Raw genomic sequence first — 20,951 nt, 5'->3', positions numbered from 1 at the left:
TTGTGTGCTGTGAGTTCTGTGCTCATTTCCAAGCAGCTTTTGTTAAAGAAAAAAAGAAAGAAAGAGGAAAAAGAAGGTCAAGAAGAAGATGAGTGGCTTCTTATTTCTGGAAGACGAAGAAGATGAGCGCCTTGATAAAACGGTGTTGACAAGTTCAGCTGTTAACCATATCCTCTTTAAATAATATTTTACATTTTTCTCCTATTTTTTTGCTTTAATATCAGTCTGTAGAAAATCATCATGGTAAAGCTACATATCCTGCGGGTGAGTTCTGGGAAAAAAGAGATAAAATTCCTGTTCCCGTGGGTCAGGGCGGTGCCGGGGCTGTGGTTCACATCAGGGCGATGGGTTTGGAGCCGGGGGTGCTGCTCAGGTAGGACGGGGACACCGTGTCCAGCTCCATGAAGGCGGAATAGAGCGTGGTGAGCTGCAGCTCGGGCGCGCTCCCGTGCGCGCTCCCGTGCGCGCTCCCGTGCGCGCCCCCGTGCGCGCCGGGGCCGCCGCTCTCCAGCTGGCAGTGCGAGGGGAAACACTGCGGGGATGATGAAATGAGCACAAGGGGATCCACGGCCAGGCTGTCGTCCTTCAGCTCCTCCCAAAGATTCCCTGCAACAAAAGAAAAATCCCCATGTTGGTTAACAGATTTGTTGGAACCCTGGATGCTGAGAATTTTCAATTTTTTACTTTTAACCCAACTCTTTTAGCCACGAGAGAATAATACTACATTTGGCCTGAGAAGGTTTCCAAAATTGAATGATAGAGCTGAGATTATGGATTATGTGTGTGCATCTTGAATAGAAGTGTGTAATATCACAGGGTGGAAAACATAGAGTTCAAGGTTCATTATTATATATATATAAATATAATATCTATATTATATTTATATATATATAATATCTATATTATATAGCTAACATATATACATATATATAATATATGTGTGTATATATATATACATATATTATATAAGTATATAAGCTATAATAGTACAAGATAGGTTATATCTATCTTATATAATATATAATTTATAGATTATATATTATTTATAATTTATATATAATATACAATTTATATATTATATATCATATAGGACATATTATATATTATATACAGAATTGATTATATTACAATATATATACTATATATAATAATATAGAAAAATATACTATAATATTAATATGTTATTATATATAATTATATTACATATATTATGGTATAGCTATTATAATATTATAAAATATATAGCAACACAACAATACAGCAATATAACAATATATATATAAAGCATTATATATATACATATACACATATACACATCCATACATCTATACATCTATACATCTATATCTATATCTATATCTATATCTATATCTATATCTATGTTAAGATGCAGATTTTAGTGTTGTGGCTGCTTCTTCTTCTTCACCTTTTTCTTCTCCATGGGTTTGGGTGGTTTTGTGTAATTGCTCAGAAAAGTCTCAGCATCATGGACTTTGGATAGTTGGTTATTGGGTTAAAAGTAAAAATATTTTAGGTGTCATTTCTTAATTGGACAATTTAGCTTTAAAAGACCTTGTAGAGAGAGATAGTGAGCCATTTTGTAGCTTGTTAGTAGAATGCTGTAGAACTCACAACTTGCATAGATAAGAAATAATAAACATTGGAGTTTGAATACAAAATACCATCTTAAATCCTGACCTTGACAGACGTAGAAAATAAGTTAAAGAATTGACACAGATTGATTCACATTTCTGTATATTTTCTCTCCACGTGTATTTTTAATATTTGTTTCTTGAATCACTGTGTTGCAGGAGATGTTGTTTATTAATAATTTATGGAGGTGATCCTAATCTCTTGGTACTGAGGAAGGGAGGAGGTTGTTTAGATGGTTATTATTTGTCTGTCTCCATAAATTTGAATCTGGGAGAAAACAGCATTAAAATAAGAAAATTCTTTCAAAAATTCTGGTAGAAATGTATATTTATGAAGAATATAAGAAGACATCTCAGAAAATGTAATTGTTTTGGGTGTAGATGCTATTACTGCCTTGGGAAGAGGGAAAAAGCATCCTTTTTAGCAGAGATGTGGAATCAATATTGATAAAGAAAAATGCTTGCATGTTAATGCAATCAAATTTATTTCTCTTGGTGCCTTTCACTCGACAATTCTCTTGTGAGAACGGCACTAAATAGCTGTGCTTGAGTAGCTTTCAGTTGAAAACAGGTTTGAATTTAAAGACCACATTCTAAAAACTGTATTGCAGTGTTTAATACCAGCAATTGTAGCCAGGGGGGAAGTAGGAATATTTTTATGTTCCTGGATGCAAATCTGTATCTTCCTTGGGAAACTTTTAAAAGACTAAACACAAAATTACATTGTGTTTATATAAAATGTAACCCGGGAAGGTGAGGTTTGTAACAGCAGCGTGGAGATGTGAGAAAAGGGAGGGAAATGGATGTTGTGGAGGATGGGATGGGATGGGATGGGATGGGATGGGATGGGATGGGATGGGATCCATGGGATGGGATCCATGGGATGGGATGGGATGGGGTGGGATCCATGGGATGGGGTGAGATCCATGGGGTGGGATGGGATTGATAGGATGGGATGGAATGGGATCCATGGAATGGAGTGAGATGGGATCCATGGGATGGGATAGGATCCATGGGATGGGGTGGAATGGGATCCATGGGGTGGGATGGGATGGGATGGGATCCATGGGATGGGATGGGATCCATGGGATGAGATCCATGGGATGGGATCCATGGGGTGGGATGGGATGGGATAGGATGGGATGAGATGGGATGGGGTTGAATGGGATGGGATGAGATCGGATCCATGGGATGAGATGGAATAATGGAAAGGGATAGGATGGGGTGGGATGGGAGGGATCCATGGGATGGGATGCAATCCATAGGATGGGAGGTAACAAACCTGACCCTCCAGGACAAAAACACCTCCAGCACCTACCTTGGAGATCAAAATCAGTGAGGGACGGGTTGAGAGCATCGATGTCATTGCTGAGGTCTCCCTCCTGCAGCAGCGTGTCCTGCACCGTCCTGGCCGGAGAGTGCTCGGGCAGCATCTTCATCCCGCAGCTCGGGGGGCTCTGGGCCGGCACTGGCGAATCCTGAGGGATGCTGGGCTGAGTCCGGAGCTGGCTTTGAGCCTCCCCGGCAGGGAACAGGCTCTGAGGCTCGGCCGTGTGCTGCAGCAGCGCCGTGGGGACCTGCGGGAAGCCCTGCGGGGACGCGAAGCAGCCGGGCTGCTGCCCCCCCAGCAGGGCGGGCAGGGGGCTCTTGGCGGGCAGCGCTGCCGAGCCGGGGATGCCGGGGAAGCCCTGCGGGATGCCCGAGGACAGCGAGGGCTCGCACAAGGGATGGGGCTGCGCTGCCATCTGCCTGGAGAGCGAGGCACCTGCAGCGCCCGGCGGGCTGCACGGCACCAGCGGCGAGCGCAGCTTCTCGCTCCTGTCGCCTATCAGGGTGTCAAGCTCTTCTGGAAAACAAAGGGAAAGGCCGTGAATGACTGATCCCCGCATTGCTTGCAGCAGGAATTGTGATGCTGCTCAGAAAATGGCAAGGGAAACTCCATAGCTGACTTATTTCTGCATTGCTTGCAGCAGGACTTGTGATGCTGCTCAGAAAATGGCAAGGGAAACTCCATAGCTGATTTATCCCTGCATAGCTTGCAGCAGGAATTGTGGTGTTATTCAGAAAATGGCAAGGGAAACTCCATAGCTGACTTATTTCTGCATAGCTTGCAGCAGGAATTGTGGTGGTTCTGACAAAATGGCAAGGGAAAGTCTACAGCTGACTTATTCCTGCATTATTTGCAGCAGGAATTGTGATGCTACTCAGAAAATGGCAAGGCATAGTCCGTGGCTGACTTTCCCTGGATAACTTGCAGCAGGAATTCTGCTGTTATTCAGGAACAGGCTAACAGAAGTTGCTAGTTCTTATATATTAAAACCTCCAAAGCCTGAAATTCTTAGTTGGAAGGGACCCACAAGGATCATCAAGTCCAATTCTTAAGTAAATGGCCCATACAAGGATTGAACTCACAACCTCAGTGATATCAACACCATGCTATAACCAACTGAGATGTTTGCTTTTAAGTTATTGTTGCCAAGTGAGAATGTAATAAATTCCACTTTTAAAGGTTGGATACTTGGCAGTTAATCTCAGATTTTATTTGATATTTCGTATTTCAATGTTCTTTTTGTCACAGAGTGGTTTGGATTGGAAGGGATGTTGAAGATCATCTCATTCCATCCCCCTGCCATGGGCAGGGACACCTCCCACCACACCAGGCTGTTCCAATCCCCATCCAACCTTGCTTTTTATCTTAAAGTTTAGAGAGATGTCAAGAGAGAACATTTTCTTGGTGAAGCTTGTTTGTGCTTATCTGTAAATAGCTACAAAACTGGGTCTACTTTAATTCTGCTTATTAATTTTTTTACTTGTTTTGCCAACCAGGAAAAATCCTTAAATACTTTCCTAAATCATGTTTAAATTCTCTTACAGATCTTGGTGAAAAGAAAAATTCTGGGGAGAGCTGAGAGCTAAAACAAGGACAAATGACTGACCTGGCTTTGCCATACTCTTCCTCACAGCAACTGGGTCTTTCCTCTTCCATTTCTGAAGCTCCTCCTGCATCTTGTCAATCTTGGCTGGATTCAGAGCCCACAAACAGCCCTTTCTAGAAGAATTCCCTGACTTGTTCTCAACCTTCTCAAAGCACTTGTTCAAAGATAAGTTGTGGCGCACGGAATTCTTCCAACCATCTGGAGCTGTCTGGAGAAACAGACCCAATGTAAGAACCAGCTAGAAGAAAATAAATTAAAAGCTAAAAATAAATAAATATATAAAAAAATGTATATATATATATATATAACTGTGTTTTGACTGGTGAGGTTACAAGAAATGCTGTTTAAGTCTGTGCCTTCTCTGCAGTGAGAAGCTTGTACGTTAGAGGGAAGCCACAAAAATGTTACAGTCATGTTGTGTGGGAAGAGAGGGATCAGATAAAATAGTAACTCATCTTCTAAGCAAAAAGGTTGTCAGAGACCTGCTGGGTCTCTAAGAGTGAATTTGCACATCACCAGAATTAAGTGTGTAAAAATTCATGTTCAAGAACTAACACGAAATCAGAATCTACTTTAGAACACCTAGAAATATTTCCAATTCTTCATGAAAGTACTTTGTGCCACCTGGGCTCAAATTCAGTGTCCAGGCAGACTTCAAAGGGGTTTCTCATGCTACTGTAGGTGTAACTTTGTGTGCTGGCCAATTACATAAGCAAATGGTTTAATCACAAGCCCTCCAGATGAGATACAGGTTTCCACAGCTGATCACTCATCTCTGTGCTTTGCATTTACTTTTAACTCAGCAGAAGAAGCTGGAAGGTTCCTTAAACTGGATCATCAAAATGATTATTTTCTTTTTGCCAAAAAATCCTCATATTTTCTTCTCAATTCCTCATAAGAAGTGCAGGAAATGAAACAGCTCTCTGAAATAGGGGGAGGTTGTCTGGGGCTGTTGATTCATATTCATGGATGCAAATATTTGTCATCATAACTGTTCGTATCAAGTAGAGAATTACTGAAGAGAGAGCATGACAAACAAATGTGGGTTTCCACAGTCTTTTTTAAAATGTTAAAAATTAGAATTTCCTTCTTAGGTTCATTAATTTTTTTCCCCATTTTTACTTTTTATTACTAGGATCCTTCTCTCATAAAAAGCCAGATTTTTGATAGTTTGATAATTTCTTTAATCCTTGCCTATCCATCAGACTTCCTCTTAGACCATCTTTTATAAATGAATCTGAGCCCATTTTGGCTTTCACCAGGCAGACTGTGAATTTCAAATGTATTTTGATGAAATTATTTTATTAGGATTTAATTTTCTGTACATGCTTTTATAAGGAACGTAAAACTTGTTATTTTGTAGCTTGTAAAGAACTATTGTGTGGACTAAGGCATTAAAAGTCTCATTGATGAGATGAGGATCAAATTTAATACTCACTTCATTAAAAAATAAATAGGTGTGGAATTAAATACATACTATTTACTAAAAGAGAAACTATTTTCCCTTCAGAGCAACAGAACCTCTTCCATTTTGGCCCACCTGATGTCAGCATTTCACTATTCTGTCTCATGGGTGAGACAACACAAACTGTAATACAAGGGGAGAAGAGAAAAGAGAAAAGAGAAAAGAGAAAAGAGAAAAGAGAAGAGAAGAGAAGAGAAGAGAAGAGAAGAGAAGAGAAGAGAAGAGAAGAGAAGAGAAGAGACCTCAAACCTTTAAAACCTTTTCTGCCATAAGATCACACTAAACACAACAAATCAGTTTTTTCTCCCTTGCAGATAATATTCAAGTAACCTTCTGGTAATTTTAAAAGTGAATGCAGCTGTTCCTCCCAGGTAAATTGTGTGTTTAACTACTGAACAAGCTGACCTGGAAGAATATTCCTGTTTCTTGCCCTGCACAGAGGCTCCCCACACCCCTGTGTACCTAGACAGGATAATTGGTGTTTCTGCTCAGCTGGGAGTGGCATGGGCTCCTCAGAGGCTTGCAGAATGTGTGGGGGTGTAAATTAGGAGATGGTTTTACAAACTGTACAAGCAAAAAGTACACGGATTGATTTTGGAGGCTGCTGCCAGGAGCTGAGCAGGTTCTTGCATTAAATTTGGGATTGCTGAGCTGTGAGAATTTATTTGCCCAGGTAGGGATTAACGCACTGAGATTGTTAAGAGGAAAAACACCAGTTTTTAAAGCAGGTGTGATTGTAAATGAGCAAACTTTGGCTGCTGGGGCTGCTCTTGAGCAGCTGGAATCTCCTTGCTGTGGCTGATTTTGGCAATCACTGCGTTCAGCACGGGCTGGGGATGCGAGTGCAGAACCACAAAATCAGCTGGGGAATCCCAGGATCACAAAATCAGCTGGGGAATCCCAGGATCACTGAGGTGGGAGAAGCCCTCTGAGGGCACCAATTCCAGCCCCTGGCACTGCCAAGGCCAGCACCACTCCATGTCCCCAGGTGCCACCTCCACACCACCTGAGCCCTCCCATCACACCTCAGACCTTTCTGCCCTCTCAGCCCAACAACTCCAATTGAAAAGATTAAAGCTTTCTGTTAGACTCACTAATCACTACAAAAAAAAAAAAAAAAGGAGAGAAAATTATTGTCCAGCCCCACTGATCCTGACCAGCTCTTGAAGTTTAAAGAGTTCAGTGATCTTGCAAAACCCTTTCTCTTTAAATCTAGGTCTCAAGAGAAGGGAGAGGTACATCAAAGACTAATTCAACTTCAGCTGTGTGGATATATTTTTTTTTTTTTTTTTTTTTAGGACGTAGGAGTTGGATTGCTCTGTTTCAACTAGAAATGAGATTGTTGCATCATAGAAACTAAAGTTGCTGTGGCAGCGAATCCCAGTTAATTCGACTCTGCTTGTATCATCCCAGCAAGGCTCTGTGTGCACTTGCTCTCTTTTTTTCTCCAACCTAAATTGTTTCCCCTGTTGTATTCTGCTTTTTAGTGAGCACTGGTAGCAGCAGCAAAATGTTCCTTGCTGATTTTTATGTGGTTTTATTTTGCTGAAGACTCTCCAAAAGCAGGGAGGGTGGAGGATTTTAAATTTTGCTATTTATTGGTAATTCTCTGCTGCAAAGAGCAGAGGCAGACAGGGATTGATGACTGTAAATGTAATATCTGATTGCTCATTCTTCCCTGGTTATTTTAAGGATGTTACAGTCAAATACATTCGGCTGAATTTGTAAGTAAAGTGCAAAATAGGGAATTTATGGGTAGTACCCCCTGCTCTATTCTTTTCCTACAGCAGTGACCTCATTCTCATCAGTTTTAAAATTAATTTTAAAAAAGACAAGAGGTTCTGAAAAACCAGGAGGGACCTGGAGGAGCCACAGTCCTGAGTCTGAGGGATTCTGCCCATGCTGGCAGCAGCAGCATTTGGTTTAAAGCTGCTGATTAATTTGATGATCAATTGTGTCATAAGACAACAGAGAATTAATTTCAGTTTGATCTGAGGAATAAACATACACATGCCTGTAAACATTATTAATAATATTCCCAGCTCTCTGCTTGAAGCTCTGGCTATTTTCCTGTGGATTCCCCTGGGATTTCTAATGGTAGATTTCTTTATTTTTTTCTCCCTTTTCTTGCTTGTAACAAATGATGGAGCACTTAGTGATTCCTTTGGGAGGAAATCTGGGAGTGTGATGGATCCTGACAGTTCTTCCTCTGTGATAATGTGTATTTTTCTCTGGTTACTGACATATTCAATCTTCTGTTTGTGTGTGTGTGTGCTCTATTTATCCTCAGTGTCCAAAACTACTGCAGAATTGTATTGGAACATTTATTTTCCATTATTCTCAGTGCTCCTTTATTACAAATGCTCGAACTGCCTTGCTGTGGCTGTTTGAAATTTGCCCTGATCGCTGCAGGGCTATTTGCAAGAGGAAACAGGACAGACTCACCGGCTTTATTTTCATTTTTGGGCCTTGCTCACAGCTGAGCTCACCCACTGTGGATTTCAGTGAGGTTCTTTTGAAGAACCAGCAGAAAAACAAAAATCCCTGAGTGGAGCAGCACTCGCTGATTCCATTACTTTCAAAAACCTGAACTAATCCTGCTGCTCCTGGATCCCTGTGCTGAGTGAGCATTTCCCAGTGCCCTTCCAGCTGTGAGGAGCCATTCCCAACCAGCAGGGATCCAAATTTCAGAGGTGCTGCTGCAAACCACCCATCCCAGCTCACCATGTCATTATCAGCTTAGTGCCATCAGCACAGCTGACACTTCTCTTTGTGCAGGGCAGGCAGGGGATGCTGTTGCCCAAGATGAATTTCCCAGCTCCAGGATGGAGTGAGATAACCTGGAATTCTCTGCTTCCACACCAGTCTGGAGGTGCTGCTGGTGGCACAGGAAGCCACAAGACCAGTTCTGCCTGTGTTTGAGATCTTGGAGGAAGCAGGGAATGTGTTTTTTAAATTATTTACCCTTTTTACGGTGAGGAATGGTCACTGTTGTACACCCAAGCTCACAACTGGAACAGTTCTTAACATCGTCTTAATATCTTCTTGAGTTAAATATTACCACATTTCACATTTCTGCCTAGGCGCAGAAGGCTGGGGAGCTTGTGGTCATGGGAGTATGTAGTGTGTAATTGATTTGGTATTAATCTCCTAAGAAATAATCCCTTTTCATAGCTGGAATCCCATCCCTTACTCCCTCTCTCCCCTCCCCATCCCTGTGGAACTCACCTTAAAGTAAGGGAAGTGTTCTGTCATGAAATTGTAAATCTCACTGACTGGCAAACTCCCTGTCTTGCTGTTTTTGAGAGCCATGAAGATCAGGATGCTTCAGGGAGAGAAAAAAAAACCAAAAAAAAGCATTTTAGCTTCTTCTGCCTGACTCCTCACAACCAAAAGTAGATCAATTTTTGCACTGGGCGTAATTATTCTGACGTTCACTGCCATAGCACAAATACAAGGATGATTTTATGTTTCACTCAGTCAATTACAACAATCTCCTTAACTCCTACAGGTAATTCTCCAGGCTCATCTAGAAGGTCCAATCTGGGTTTAAAATAAAGGAACACAGAAAGTAGAATCAAGACCTTCCAATCCTGCTGGTGTGGAGTTATTGAAGGTTTGTTTGACTGGTGGAGGCCACAGAGAGAATCAAACTGACAGTGACAGAGTCATAATTAAAATTGAATTATAGATCTACTTTGGTGGCTAAACCCATGTGGTGACTGCCATAGTAGATAGGTTTTCAAGGCATTTCCTTGCTCAAGTAACTGGGGAAAAAATAATTTTTAATACAGAGTATACAACTCAGTAGCACCAGTTTCGTGCTGATGAAATTCACAACACTTAAATTTTTTCCTTAGAGAAATGTGTCAATTTTTTTTTTTTTTTTTTTTGCTTTGGGGAGTGATCAAGACTGCTCCCCTGCTTTACAACACTTGATTTCTGTGTGCCTTGGCTGGCCCCAGAGCCTGGAACGTTCTGTGATCCACGGGGACAGGACAGAACAGCCCGGCAAGAAGACAAATGGAGCGAACGTGTCGCTGCAAACGATGCTGGAACAGGGCCAGGGGTGAACGGGGTATTTCCTGTAAGGTGAGGGCTTGGAAAAAGATTGGGTTACCTGTAGGAGTAGATGGGTTTGGGGAACAGAGGCTGCTGAGATTCTTGGCTGCTTTGAGGAGCAATCCTTTGGTAGGGGTAGTGCGAGGAGGCGATGTAAGTCACGGGGTAGCTGCTTCCTGAGGGGTACTGGGGGGACAGCAAAAATGTCGTTTATTGTAGCAAAAAACTCCCAAAAATATTCCCTAATAACAGCATTATTTCTAATACTGTATGGGAAAAAGTATTTTCTTCTTTATTTCTTGCTATGAGGAGCCATGTCCTATTAATCATCCCCAGATAATTCCTAATTTTATAGACCTAAAGCTTATCTCCCTCCAGCCATCTCTTTTGAAGTATCTCAGCCTGCTCAGCCTCCCCTGAACAGGCACACAAATAATGAATGATGTAATTTTATCGACATTAAAACCCCAGACCACCAGAATAAAAAACTTCAATGTTCATCTTATAAAAACCAGCTGAGGAAGTAAAGCTGCAAAAAATGTAGGAAGAAACAGTAAAGTTTTGCCTGAGCCTTATTTGGGTTTGAGTGCTTCTTATTTTTTGTGGGTTTTTTTTTTTTTTTTTTTTTTTTTTTGTTGGGTTGTTTTGTTTTTTTGCTTTTTTCTTTAGGTGGAGAGGGTACAGAAAGGCAAATATCAAAAGCATATCATATTTGCTCTTTAGGGAATAACATCCCAAAATCTCTGTTAAAATTGCTGTTACCATGCAAGGCAGGAAAAAAACGAACAAAAACCAACAAGAACTTTAATGGATGTACCAGAATATATTTAAGATTAATGTATTATTATAGAATAAATCAGTGATGTCATTCCAGGGGTCAGGAGAGAAGCACATGAGACATTTTTGGGGTGGTTTCACTCTGCCTGTCTCGTGCTGGAGCTGTTGGGCTGCTCCCTGTCTGTTCCCTTAGTCAAATCCAAGGAAAACCCTTCTCCACAGGGCCAGGAGTTCCTGTGCCACCACCTCAAGTGATTTTTCCACTCCATTTTCTCTATCAGAAAGCTGAAAATAATATCCGGGACCCCTAAAATCAGACAACATTTATGCCACTCTTGCCCTGGGACCAGGCCACAGGAGCTCCCTGAGAAATGCTGACCAAACTCTCCAGGAGATCACCAAACCTGTTCCAAGACACACTTAAGGTGAAGGGATCACCAGGATAAAAAGCCAGGTGAAAGATGGGATGATCCCCACAGACAGCCTGGATTGCACCAGAGCTTCCATAGATTTGCCCTCAATTTTTTAACACAGCACTCGGTCTTTTTCTTTTCTGAATATTCCACGTTTTTCTTCCTTAAATTACAGTTTAAACCTGCTGCAAAGAGTTTTTCAGGAGCAAAGGAACATGATGTAGTTTAGGTAAGATAACATCAGCTCTGGGAGAGAGGAATTTCTGCCTCCTCCAGATTTATCTTGGCAGATGCCAGGGGTGAGGGCATGGCCAGAATTAGAATTTCTGTCACATGATATTAAAAAAAAATCTACCTGGATGCCTTCCCTGGCACTGCTGAGCCCTGTTGTGGTGTTTCACTGCTCATCCTGCCCATCCTGTGCCATGAGGTTTGTGTGGTTCCTCTGGAAAATCATCATGTAGCCCTCAAGACTCTTTGGGAAAAATCCCTTAGACACCACCTTAGTTTCTAATTCTACTTCCTTTATTTTTATGGATCAATAGTTTTGATTGCTCTTGGTCTTTGTCCCCTTAAAACAGCACAATATTCACAGTTTGTTTATTTATTCTGAATAATTGGTGTCATTTTCCCAGTAATTTTATGCTGGCTGCTGGAGTTTTCCTTGCCTGTTTGCTTTTATCTCCCTCACACTGAACTGCCTGAAATGGAATGTGGAAAGCCAGACTGAATAGACTCAGTTGTTTGCATGGTGAAAGGAATGAAATGTGCATAATTAATCACGTCCTGCCTTGTTAAACCAAATATTGGGCACAATTAGAGCCTCCAGAGCAGCTGTGAACTAATTTTTGTGTGCACTGTGGTGCTCCCTGCCTTGTGCACCGGCTGCAGATTTCCCCCCGAGAGCAGAAACCCAAGAAATTCCTACAATAATTCTGATTTTTATTGGTTTTGGTGGCTCTTTGAAAGATAGGGCTGGTTTTGATGTCACCATGAAAGGCCAGACCTGGGTGTTTCAGGGATTATTTCAGTTTTATTGGTTTCGTGAATCCTTTTGGAGGGAAGGGAGGCTGGGGAATGGGCTGGAATGACAGGCTGGAGCTGGTTTTACAGTCTGCCATGGCATGAAAGGTGTTTTATGGTGGGTGAGTGACTCCAGCCGGTGTCTGCTCCTCATTTGGGTCAATAATAACTCATTTTTCTTCTGAGTCACCGCTCCTGTTGTGTCCAGCCAAGGGGAAGGTGAGGCTGTTTTATCATCTGCACAGAATTAATGAAGGGGCTGGATCCTCTCATCCTTTAATGAAAACTGGGCTGGAACATCCCTCACTCCGGGGCCCGTTCTGCAGAGAGGAACCTCCTTGGGGTGACTGAGCTTGCACTGCCCCATTCCAGCTTGGAATGGAAAGAGTTAATCATGGGTTAACTGCTGTCCATGCAGGACAGCTTATTCCACTTTTCTCAGCTCTTTTCATTTTCCAGCGTGTGATCATGGCACAGGAATAGCAATTCTATTTTTACCTATTAGACCTTTAAAATTTTTTACTTAATTTTGTTTTTAATTTTATTTTTTAAATTTTATTTTCATTTTATTCCTGAGCAGCAGGACACCTTGCCAGACTTTTTCTACATTAACATTAAGCACAGATATTGAAGAATATGATGATGTGATTATGGCATGTGATTATGTCACAGGGATAGCAATTCTACCTCTTTCACCTATCAGAACTTTTTAAAATTTTATTTAAATTTGTTTTCATTTTATTTTTATTTTATTTCTGAGTAGCAGAACACCTTGCCAGACTTTTTCTGCATTAACATTAAGCACAGATATTGAAGAATATGATGATGTGATTATGGCATGTGATTATGTCACAGGGATAGCAATTCTACCTCTTTCACCTATCAGAACTTTTTAAAATTTTATTTAAATTTGTTTTCATTTTATTTTTATTTTATTTCTGAGTAGCAGAACACCTTGCCAGACTTTTTTTACATTAACATTAAGCACAGATATTGAAGAATATGATGATGTGATTATGGCATGTGATTATGGCACAGGGATAGCAATTCTACCTCTTTCACCTATTACACCTTTTTTAAATTTTATTTTTTATATTTTAATTTTTTTAAAATTTTATTTTTATTTTATTCCTGAGCAGCAGAACACCTTGCCAGATTTTTTCTATATTAACACTAAGCAAAGGTATTGAAGAAAAGTCTGACAAAAACCTGCTGCACTTCAGAGATTTGTCCCAGTGCCAGCCTGCAGGTGGATGGAGGATTTTCCTCTTGGTGCCTGTTGGATCTTGCCTGGCAGCTCCCAGGAGCTTTAAATCTGGATGTTTTTGGAATGTGATCAGCACAGAAACAGCACTGCTGTCAAACCAGCAGGGACAGGGGAAAGGTGCCTGCTGCAGAATGGATAAAGAAATTAAGAATATTCCATGAATTCACAAGCTAAGTGAGGTTTCTGCACACAGAAATGGCATTTTTATAGTGAGTGAGATATGCGGAGCTGTGACATATCTACAATAGTTTGTATTTGCAGCAGAGCTTTGTTTTGGCACCATTTTGTGATAATTTTCTTCTGAAATAACGATAATGGATTTGTAAGTTAGGATGTTAGTGCAATATCACTTACTTATATTTATATTTATATTTATATTTATATTTATATTAGTCAATTATGCTTCAACTGAGTAATCTTTCTCTGGGGATGATGCAAGAGGCAAAAGGTTTCAAAAGAGATGCGTGTGCCATCAAGCACAAGTAAAGTGAACATCATTATGCTGTTCCAATTTCACTTTAAAATATTTTTCTGTTTGGTCTGAATTTTAGCAATCTATTTAGGTTTTTTTTTTTTTTTCCTGAAGTTAAAGCTCAGTTAGTTAAGATCCTGAAATATCAAGAATTATATTAATAATTTATCTGGCTCCAAAGCAAATTTTCTCGAGTGTAATGGTGAAAATATAAATATCCAGTACTAAGATTCCATTTCCACAAGTTTTGGTTTGGTATTTTTTTCTTCTTTTTCTTAGTGAGCATCTTAAATTGCATTTAGCTGTAGTGGTTTTTAGATCTTATAAAATGAATGTAGGCATAGAAACACAGCCTTGCAAACACACAAATGTAAAGATATTTTACATATTTTTTAAAAATTATGATTAACACAATTTTTGCACCATTTGAGTGCTAAAAACCAGGGTTTTGGTGCTGCACTGACCTGGTGGAAGGGGTGCGAGGAGCAATACATCTGCTGCACCTGGGGCTGGTAGCAATACAGGCCCGGCTGCCCTTCCAGCGGGGATGTCCTGAGCTTCAGGTCTGAATCCTGCTGCAAAACAGCCAAAAAATGAGTAATTAGAGAAAACAGCTGAAGTTAAAACAGGATAATTAGTCACTGTGTAGATTTGACTTCGTTACATTGAGTTTTTGGGGTTTTGCTGTGTTTTGGTAAGGGTTAACAGAGTTGGTTTGTGTTTTAATGGTGCAAATCTGGGGTTGGCCATCCCTGGGGTGGCCAGGGCCAGGCTGGGACAGAGGGAGGTGACACTGCCATGGCAGGAGGTGACACTGGAGCACCTTCGAGGTTCCTTCCAACCCAAACCACCCCGTGATTCCACGAAGAAACGACCCAATTCCTGCATTTCCATGATTACAGCCTGAAAAAAGGAAATCCCAGGCCACGTTCCATGCAGAGAGCAATTCAGAAAAACATCAAGCTCTGTTTATATTCTTATTTTTTTTCCCCCCTTGCACACACAAACCACACACTCCAGCTTTCATTCCTGAGTGTGCACAAGTGTCTCCCTTGTTTTTTCATTCTCCCTGATTTTATCTTTAGGCTGGCAATGCCTCTGGAATTTTGGCAGGTCTGTAATGTTCAGGAAAGAGGTGGCAGAGAAAAACCACACTGGGCTGGCTGCTGGGTTCAACCAAGATGCAGGAAATATGTAAAAAATGGAGGAATTCAGTGAGAAACTTTTTCCAATAATCCAATAGTACTTATCCCTCTGCTTTAAAACATGGCCAGCTTTTATGGCATTTTAATCTGTCTAAAAATATTAATAAATAAACATATATACACATTATTTCTTATATATATTTTATATATCATGCATGTAGTATATCTAATAAATATAAAAATATGCTGTATTTTTATGCTATATTATTAGAAGCACAAATTAGACTTGGTTTGACATCCACTACAAATAAACATCAGTGTCATCTTGGTGATATGAAGATGAAGATTTTGGGAAATCCCAGTTTTCCAGCAGCATGGAAGTGATTCAAAAGCGGGAAGTTGGGTGCTGGCAAGACCCAACAGGGAGTAGCTACACCTGCTTGTAAAGGGCTCCTGCACTGCTGCCTTTGCATCCTGCAGGGATTTGGGAAGAAAATGGAAATTTTTTTTTCCATCAGCTGCTCATAGGTTTTACAGCACTGAACTCCTCTGACCTAGATGAGTGCTTATCCAGGAAAAAGGAGATTTAGATAAATTTCCTCCTTAACCTGGATGGCTTCAATCCCCAGGTATGTTCCATGACAACATCTCTCCATTCTCCTGGTCTTAATCCAATGAATACTTTTTTTTTTTAAACTCCTCTTCCATTTCTAGCCCTGAATTCCTCCTCTCCCAGCAATTCAGCAGAAGCTCAGGGCTCTCCTCTGGCAGGTGGAATTGTTCTTTTTGGCTGCAGGAGATGATCAAGATGCACTTTGCACCTTGGATCACAGCAGAGATCTTGTGGAGACACTGGAGGGGAGTTTAATTTGCTTTTCAGGGATCTCTGCTGCCTTAAATAGGCAGCTGCCTCCATCTGGTATTGAAATCAGCCCAGGTAATTTTGCACTGGACATATAAACAGAGCTGATATTTATTTTTTGATGTCTTGGAGTTTTCTCTTCTATTTGCGCTGAGAAAAGTGCAGGCGAGCTGTTGGACCAAATCTTCTCCACATCCGCATGCTTGAAAATACTGTTTTGCGAACTTAACCCCAGCTGATGACAAATGTGGATATTTATGATTCATGTACCCCGTCTGATGGAAAATCATTTGTCCTTGTGCAGCTTTCTGAGGATTGTTAGAGGAAAAGACCAGAAAACAGAGAACAAATAAACATGGATATGTCTAAATCTGCTTTCCCTGAGCTCTGGCCTGTATCTTGACACACTGATAAATATTCAGGATCCATGTACCCTGTCTGATGGAAAATAATTTGTCCTTGTACATCTTTCTGAGGATTGTTTGAGGAAAAGACCAGAAAAGAGAAAATTTGGAGAAATAAACATGGATATGTCTAAATTTGCTTTCCCTGAGCTCTAACCTGTATCCTGACAGAGTGATAAACATCTAGGATTCAGATACCCCTTCTTATGGAAAATCACTCGTTCTTGTGCCTCTTTCTGAGGATTCTTTGAGGAAAAGACCAGAAAATAGAAAATGTGGACAAATAAACATGGATATATCCAAATCTCTTTCCCTGAGCTCTAGCTTAACAGAGCAATAAACACCTAGGATTCATGTACCCCCTCTGATGGAAAATCATTTGTCCTTGTGCATATTTCTGAGGATTGTTTGAGGAAAAGACCAGAAAATAGAGAACTTGGCCAAATAACCATGGATATATCTAAATCTGTTTTCCCTGACCTCTAGCTTGACAGAGCGATAAACACCAACATAGTCGCTACAACAAGAAAATCCTCCCAATAAGAAAATCCTTCCAAAAGCACATTTTTACCACTGAAAACAATGCAAACAACACCAAAACCCCACTGACCATGACCTGGGAGCCGTGCTCCTGCCCCGTGGAGCTGTACTGGAGGCTGTTGCACCACGGCTGCTCTGCAGAAATATTTGGGATGTGGGTGGGAAACGCCTCCGGCTCCTCAGCAGATCCCGGCAGACCCTCGAAGCCATCGATGCTCCTGTGGGTTTTGAAGGGAGATGCTTCTGGTGGCAGGGCCTGGTGAGATTCCTGAAAAACATCCTCGCTGATCTGCCTCTTGTAGGGGTGGAAGGGGTTCCTGGTGCTCTTGAGGAAGCGCTCGTAGCTGCCGGCAGCGTTCTCCTCGTAGCTGCAGCGCCGGAATCTCTCGGTGCCGAAGGATGCCCTGAACTTGTTGGTGCCACAGGGGATTCCTTGGCTGCCAGGGAACCCTCCCTGGATGGGGTCCTGGCATGGGGAGGCAGGGCTGGGGCTGGGAGAGGATTCTGAGCTTGTTCTCTCTGTCCGGGTGTCTGGCTCATAGGGCGGGCAGCTGTAGCTGGGGTTATCCTGTGATGGGATATTGGTATTGATTTATTTAAGGTCAGGATTGAAGTTTCAGCAAATTTTTTATTATTTTCATTGTCTGAGTTATTTAATTATTGTCTAAGTCATTCTCATAGTCTAAGTTATTTTATTATCGATTTATCCCCTATGGGGGATAAATAATTATTATTGATTTATCCCTATGGGGATAAATCCCAAGGCTACAATCCCAGTGTTGCTCTCTCTTATTGTCTAAGTTATTTTCATTGAGTAATTTATTTTATTATTTTCATTGTCTTAGTTATTTATTTATAGAAATTTTAAAATATAACATTTTTATTTTAATTACATTATTTTTTTACATTAAAATATAAACGTAGTATGCGACGGAATATTGACATTTAATTATTTAAGGTCAGGATTGACGTTTGAGCAAATATTTCATTATTTTCATTATCTAAGTTATTTATTTATAGAAATTTTAAAAGACAAAATTAATATTTTAATCACATTAAAAGCTGCAATGGAATATTGACATTTATTTAAGGTTAGGATTGAGGTTTGAGCAAATATTTTATTATTTTCATTATCTAAGTTATTTATTTAAATAAATTTTAAAATATAAAATTTATATCTTAGTTACATTAAAATATAAATATAATATGTGATGGAATATTGACTTTTATTTATTTAAGGTCAGGATTGAAGTTTGAGCAAATATTTCATTATTTTCATTATCTAAGTTATTTATTTATAGACATTTTTAAAAGATAAAATTTATATTTTAATGCAATTAAAATATAAATGTAATACGTGATATAATATTGACATTCATTTTTTTAAGGTTAATATTTAAGTTTGAGCAAATATTTTATTATTTTCCTTATCTAAGCCATTTATTTAGAGAAATTTTTAAATGGACGTTCATTTATTTAAGGTTAGTATTTAAGTTTGAGCAGATATTTTATTATTTTTATTACTTAAGCTATTTATTTAGAGAAATTTTAAAATATAAAATTTATATTTGAATTACATTAAAAATGCATTTTTAATGGTAAGTATGAAATGACCAGTTCTAACCACCTTCATGCAGAGAAACCCTAAAAAAATCTCAAAGGTTTTCTGGTTGCTTGGTATCCAAAAGTATTCAGCAATTAATTAATTAATAAAAGCAAGGGTTGGATTGGTCTTGGAGGACCCTGGTGCAGGATGATCTTTAAGTCCCTTCCGACCCAAAGCACTCAGAAAACAGAACTGCCCTTGAAAAACAAGGACACCTTGACTCTGCTCTGCCCATTTCAGGGAAAAGCTGAGGAAGGTCAGGTGATGACAGATTAAATGACAGGAATGTGATAAATGCAAGCCCTGTCTCCTGCAAGTTTACTCAAATCAGCTTGATCTCATCCCTGCTGGGCTTCCAGGCTGCAGAAATGTTGGTGCTTACATCACTTCCCTTCATTAGGGTGGCCACACTCAGCTGCAGACACAGGACAGGCTCTGGGCAGACACCCCAACCCTCCTGTGTCATCTCCTGCCTCCCTTGTGCTCTCCAGCAAAGAGAAACCACTCAGGAGCTCTTTAATCTGGAGCAGGGCTGCAGTCTGGAAACATGCATATAATGAAAATATTTCCCTGACATCAGGGATGGGTAATTAGTGGGGAGCCTTTGAGAGGACACACATCAGGCTGGAGCAGGGTGCTGTGCTCCTTTCCTCTCCAAATCCGAGAAATCCCACAAGGAAAATCAGGATAAACCCAGTTCTTTCTGCAGGGGAACACAGCACAACTTCCCCATTCATTTTAAGGAATGGAACAGAAAATTCAGCTGGAGTTTAAGATTAAAAGATGCATATAATGAAAATATTTCCCTGGTGTCAGGGATGAGGAATTACTGGGAAGTCTTTGAGAGGACACACATCAGGCTGGAGCAGGGTGCTGAGCTCAGGGATGGGGGAATGTCCTGTGCTCCTCAAAAAGGCACACCAGGTTATTGAGTGCTCCCTTCCCTCTCCAAATCTGAGAAATCCCACCAGGAAAATCAGGATAAACCCAGTTCTTTCTGCAGTGGGACACAGCACAACTTCCCCACTCATTTTAAGGAATGGAACAGAACATTCAGCCATTCAGCTGGAGTTTAAGATTAAAAGATGCATATAATGAAAATATGCCTATTTCCCTGATATCAGGTATGAGTAATTACTGGGAAGTCTTTGAGAGGACACACATCAGGCTGGAGCAGGGTGGTGGGCTCAGGGATGGGGGAATGTCCTGTGCTCCACAAAAAAGCAAAGACCAGATTATTGAGTGCTCTCCAAATCCAAGAAATCCCACACGGAAAATCAGGATAAACCCAGTTCTTTCTGCTGGAGAACACAGCCCAACTTTCCTACTCATTTTAAGAACTGGAACAGAACATTCAGCTGGAGTTTAAGATTAGCTGAGCAGGATAACTCAGGTTTCCACCCTTCAGGAATAAAACCTCCAGTGTTTGCTCTGTCACCGGTAGGTTTGGTGAGATCCAGCAAGAGCTGAATGTTTATTTTGATCTTTAAAGGAAGAGAACAGGCCTGGGCCAGTTTTACTCACACTCTGCTGAACTGGGGATATTGAATCCCCCTGTGCCTTCATCAGGTCCTGCTGGTCCCTTTCCAGAGTGTCCGAGGCAGAAAATTTAATATTGGACTGGTCCTGGAGTAGCGAAACCATCACCAAACCCACGGCACACAGAAATCCTGTCAGGGCAAAAATCAAATTACAATTAGGACTTTTTCAAACTCGAACTGTGAAACAAAGCCCTTGTTTGGTGAAGGTGATGGAACAGGCTTGGATATGCAGCTGGAGCCATCCTGAGGAATTCCTGACACTGGAATTATTTTTTAGCTCTTAAAGAAATGTTCTGTAGATGAAATTCCAATGAAAACATGGTATGGGGTTTCTATGGACCCACCACATAATTTTTATAAAAATAAGCACTTTGTTTTCTATAGGTTCATACATTAATAAAAATGTATTGTTTTGGGGTTATGCAAATTTAACAACGTCACTTTATTGAGAAATTTGGATATAAATGTACCCCAGCTGTTTTCAGAGGGACTATATTAAAAAAAAGGATATTTTTCTATTATTACTCAGACTGGTGACTACAACACACTTATATTTTCACTTTTGTTTTTTATTACTCCCAATCCCTTCAGCCTTTCTGTTCTGTTTTGCATGACTGAAATGTATCTGAGATATGAAAATGACTTCATCATTCCATCCCTGTTTTTGTTAGCTGGATCTCCTCTCAAGTTCCCAATCTTTGATCTTTGGATATAGGAGCCATATCTGATGGTGTTCTTTGGATTAAAAGGAATAAATTTAATCTTCTGGTCTTTTGTTTTCCTTGT

The 20,951-nt window shown here is 40.4% G+C and overlaps 1 protein-coding gene across 1 annotated transcript; it reads right to left on the bottom strand.

Moving 5' to 3' along the window:
* Positions 1-331: 331 nt before the first annotated feature.
* FOXN1 (forkhead box N1) lies at positions 332-20,268 on the bottom strand. The gene is made up of 8 exons (XM_054287372.1): positions 20,149-20,268; positions 17,089-17,586; positions 14,532-14,642; positions 10,174-10,301; positions 9,282-9,378; positions 4,589-4,796; positions 2,971-3,498; positions 332-606 (listed from the first exon to the last, which is right to left on the bottom strand). Exons 1-8 carry the CDS (start codon positions 20,266-20,268, stop codon positions 332-334), a joined length of 1,965 nt encoding a protein of 654 aa, XP_054143347.1.
* Between the last annotated feature and the right edge of the window lie 683 nt (positions 20,269-20,951).

The sequence above is a fragment of the Melozone crissalis genome, unplaced genomic scaffold, assembly GCF_028551555.1.
Source record: "Melozone crissalis strain CALT ecotype California unplaced genomic scaffold, PUWL_Pcris_2 ptg000057l_1, whole genome shotgun sequence".
Taxonomy (NCBI): domain Eukaryota; kingdom Metazoa; phylum Chordata; class Aves; order Passeriformes; family Passerellidae; genus Melozone; species Melozone crissalis.
Note: the sequence above shows the minus strand (reverse complement) of the source record. Positions and strands in the feature narration are given on the sequence as shown.